Source organism: Alligator sinensis, unplaced genomic scaffold (genome assembly GCF_000455745.1).
Source record: "Alligator sinensis unplaced genomic scaffold, ASM45574v1 scaffold129_1, whole genome shotgun sequence".
In the NCBI taxonomy this organism is placed as follows: Eukaryota; Metazoa; Chordata; order Crocodylia; family Alligatoridae; genus Alligator; species Alligator sinensis.
The window spans coordinates 1,240,397-1,244,889 of NW_005842303.1; the positions used below are offsets into that span (position 1 = coordinate 1,240,397).

Sequence of the window (4,493 nt, forward strand, 5' to 3'; positions counted from 1 at the left end):
CCATGTGTGGCTGCTGCTGCCACCACACCTCCCATCCCCCCGGCTCCATGACCAGCTGCTGCTACCCAGCCCACCCCTCAACCAGCTACTTGGGATACACTGCTTAAAAAAAGTTGAAAACCCCTGCCTTAGATAAGCTTTGGATGCAGGGCTGTGCCTGCCTAGTTTCTGTACTTGGGCTCTGCAAGGCTACCCCCATCATAAAAGGCTGAATATTAGGGCTGTGCAAAGCTTCGGGTGGTAATGTGATTTGGAGGAGATTTGGCCCGATTTGGTGGCCAAACCCTAAATTGAATAGGGACCAATTTAAAAGTCAGAAAAGATTCGGAGAACTTTGATGATTCAGGCAGTCCCCAGTGGCTGCAGCTGAACTCTGTGCTGGCAAGTACTAGGGGGAGGGGAGGGGACCATGGGGGTTCCCCCCACGCCCGCTCCCCCAGCCCCCTGCCTGCATGCCACAAGTGGCATGGGCAACTTGGGTGGTACATGATAGACAAGGAAGGGACAGGCAGTACGGCAGCAGATGCAAGTAAGACAGATCAGAGAGCAGATGGGGCAGGAGAAAGGAATCAGGCTGGCACTTCGGAAGCAACAGACATGCCACAAGACAAGCCCCCAAAAAGGTTGGTTCCCCCAATTTGATAGGCTATTAGAGGTTATACTTCTATACTAGTTGCCAGTAATTAATCTATAGAAAATTTTAACAAATCAAACCTTTAGAATAGCCAGCTTCTCTTCCTCAGTCCAAGTAATGTTAACAGATGGGCACCTCTGAGTATTCTGCACCCACTCCAAGATTCAAGGAGAAACAAGTTTCCTGCCTACCACACTTAAGAATCCCCCATCTCTTGAGATTGAATAGACTGGGTACATGAGCTAGTAAAATGGTGTCAAAGGGCATTTATACATGTGCTGGGGGGGAGGGGGCACGGGAGGGGGAGGAAGGCACTTTAAGTTAGAAGGCGGCTCTAATTTAAAAGGGCCTGGAGTGTCTCGTGCATCAGCATCCCCAAACTTCAAAAATGGGGGTTGAACAAGCTTTACATAAAGCCCCTCACCACCATTACGAAGCACAGGGATGCTGCCAGCACCCAAGACACAGCAGGCTGGCTGATGGAGCATGGCAATTGCAGCCAATTGCCTGCTCAGCAGCCTCCCTGCTTGTTTATAGGCACCCAAAGTTGCTTGACACTGAAACAACCCCCTCTAGGCCAGACATCAGTTGAGATTCACTGGAATGCAGCAGAGCTTTGGATGTGCCCAATACACAATCAGCACTGCTCTCACAAACACTGTAGCAGCAGTCAATCGATGGCAGAATCAGACTGGAAGCACTAACAACTCCTAGAGCAGCAGTTTTGTCACCCTGTGTGTAGCTCAAGTAGCACAAGGACAGGGCCTGGCTTTTCTTACAAGAACTTAGTTAATCTTTATCACATGAATAAAATCTAAGTTACTCCAACACTAGAAACTGATGGGTCACTGATAAGTCTGTTTGCTAGCAGCCGATTTGCTGTGGTGTAAACATCAAAGCTATGCGTCTGCCTTTACAAGAGATCTTAGTCATCCAACCTTTGACTTTCAAGATCACCAGCTTTGCCTGTTGAGTGCTGAAGCAGGGAAAAGAGGCCATCTATGGGGTAGGCTTTCAAGAAGAGGGTCTTCAGTATTCTCTATTATTAGCCATTTATGCTGTGGTAACAGAAGCTGTTGTATGAGCTCACCTAGGGCAGGGTTCCCCTACACCCTTCTTCCCCATGTTGATCCCCCTTTTGTGGGAAACTACTTAGCTTGCATTTGGAGTAATTCCCTCTGTCTCCCATGTCCTTCAATAATCCCCTGTGCAGTGGCTTGGCCTAGCTAAAGCCACCAGGCACTCCAATGACCAGTGATTTGAGCTATGAGCCATAGGACTAGCCCAGCTCCCCCCCACCGTTAAGTTTTTTTGGCCCACATACTAGTTGCGAACCCCAGGATTGCTTGCAAAGGTGATGCAAAAAAAAAAAAAAAAAAATCACCTCCCCCCTGCTGCAGACTACAAGCTTTAATCATGACAAAATATTCAGTTTTAGCGCATTTGATGGGCACAGTTGCCATGAAAACCAATATCCAATGCTAACATACCCATATCACAGTAGCTACGAGGAAATGAATGCGAGAGCACAGCTTGGCTGACAGATGGAGAAAAAGAGTTTAGGCCAAAAAGAACCACTTTGTCTTCCCCCTTACTTTAAAAGCTCAGCTCTCCAAAGGACAAATGCTAAGCTCTTCCATTCATTACCAACACTTCCCCACCTCCTCCAAGTAATAGAGTTTAAGAGGTCATCCAAGTTATAAAACCTTCGTGGGCCAAGGGTTAGACTTGTTTTAAAGCATATCACTCCTACCATCTCTTTCTTCCAAAGTGAAGGGCTCACTGTCCCATCCGTCCTCTAGGGCAGCAGGTTGTACATCCAGGTGCCCATAGACACAGACAGTTTTCTTCTTTGGATCAGAGCCTAGTTTGCCAAGAATAATTGGAGGCAGAGGAATCTCTGAACCATCAGGCAGCTAGAAACAAAAAGTAGGCAGGTTTCAGTGATAAGCCATAAGATGGCCATTCAGCTGCTAGAAAGTTTAATGCTCTGAAAGCAAATCTCATGGGATAATTCTAGGCCTACACTTTAGCTTTTGTAGATAAAAGTTAAACTAGAAAAAGAACAAAATGCTTTAAGTAAAAGTTGATTGGTGCTACCCTCCAAGCTTCACAGCCCAAATATTGCTATAATTTGGGTATAGGACACTATGGCTCTAAGACTGTTACATGCACCAAGCACTAAGAGGACTCCATTTCAACTGTAGCAACTTGCATCTTTATTTAGCTGCACTGTACTTCTGATTGCAGCCGTAAGGTACCTTTTGTTCTCAAAGTGCTGCATCATTTTCAAAAACACAGCTCCTGGGATCACCCTCTAAGTCACTCCCCTTACAGCTCCTCTTCCAACCCCAGGGAAGCTAAAGGTTGTTACAGAACAACCACAGGTCCACTGAGCTCAGGCTAGGATTGTTATAACTAGAGTAAGTGCTCATGACACCTTCAAAACATGGCCAGTCAGTGCTGAAGTTCAGTGTTAGTGTCATGCAACCTACAGTTACTATGTCACATTAAAGAGCTGGTCTTATCTAAAGACGGTCACTTAAAAGCCTTTGTACCTGGACTTCAGCAGTGAGTACAGAACATAGCAAGCCAGAGTTCAGTTTGTTAGATGGAGAGAGAGATCATTTGATGTCCTTCAGGGAACAGTTTAATTAGTTGCCTGACATAACTTCAGTGTTCATTGCAGATACCAACATCCTTAAAATTTGATCAGGAATCCACACTAGACCCTGGATGCTATTTAGCTGTTTTGGAACTTTATACAGCACCAGACTCATTGTGGAAATGCAGACTCTCCCAACTCACTATGGAGATGCACCAGTAGGAGTATAGTTAAAAAGGTTTCAATTTGGATAGTCCCTCACTCTTACTCAGCATTACTTAGCTTTTGATCCAATCACCTTACTACAGAGTACAAGGTTTAAAATATTCCTAAAAGATTAAAGACCTGAATTAATCTCTAGATAAAGATAGGGCAAGGTTCATTCTTTAGATTATCTAGGAGGAAAAAGTCCTTGACAAGAGATCAGGCATAACCAAGACTGCTACTGGGATCCATGCAATGCTAGAAACCTAAGCCTATTTCAGTTATAGGTCATTTGGGCTGTGCAAGTGCCTATTATATATTTACCTTTTTACCAGATGACAACCTTCTGCTTCACAAATAAAGTATTTTTCTGCCAACTGAAGTTTAGTGTCAAGATATACAAATCCCATCCTTGAGGGTTTTATTCTAGTCAAGTTTCTCATTGCACCAATTTTGCATCAGGACCTCTCTCAGATCCTTTCATGCTCATTTCTACAAGGCTTCAAATGAAGTCCCTACTCCTGGAGCACTTAAAGCTGCCGTGCAGAGACTGTAAACTCCAACATTTAGGTGCCGCTTCTGAAACCCAGAGGATTAGTTCCTAGCAGGAAAGCATTGACAGGTTGCAACTTCCTTTCCCTAGGGCTCCAACCAAGCCACACAATTTAAAAGTCTACTCTGACAGAATCATTTTCTAGTTTACACAGTAGCATCATGTTGCAGATCTTCATACCCTTTGGGTCCCAATATCCATCAGTTCAGTGGTGCCACCCAACCGCTTAATATCCTTGGCAGCAGTTTCCATCATTTGTTTGATTTCATCCCTCTTCTCCGGCCATGCTGACACACTCTGGATTGCCACCCACTGGGCCAGACGCTGTTTGGTGATAACAAAAAGTTAAGACTTTACCTTAATAATAGTATTATTCCATACCATCCAGTGAAAGGTATTTTAGGAATATATGACTTGAGGTACAAAGTCAGGCATTGGGTCTCAACTGTAAGATTTGATTACAAGTCTGTGGTTTGGGTTCTGTTTGAAAGGGAAAG

At 44.7% G+C, this 4,493-nt stretch overlaps 1 protein-coding gene across 2 annotated transcripts in view; it reads right to left on the reverse strand.

The window, feature by feature from the left end:
- LOC102368140 (cytosolic non-specific dipeptidase) overlaps positions 1 to 4,493 on the reverse strand; it is a 19,127-nt gene that overhangs the window by 8,488 nt on the left and 6,146 nt on the right. For both annotated transcript variants that reach the window (XM_006028302.2, XM_014522108.2), the window contains 2 exons: positions 4,177 to 4,320; positions 2,388 to 2,550 (listed from right to left, as the gene is read on the reverse strand). In XM_006028302.2, coding sequence (XP_006028364.1) covers positions 2,388 to 2,550; positions 4,177 to 4,320 — 307 coding nt within the window. The remainder of the gene's footprint in view (positions 1 to 2,387; positions 2,551 to 4,176; positions 4,321 to 4,493) is intronic.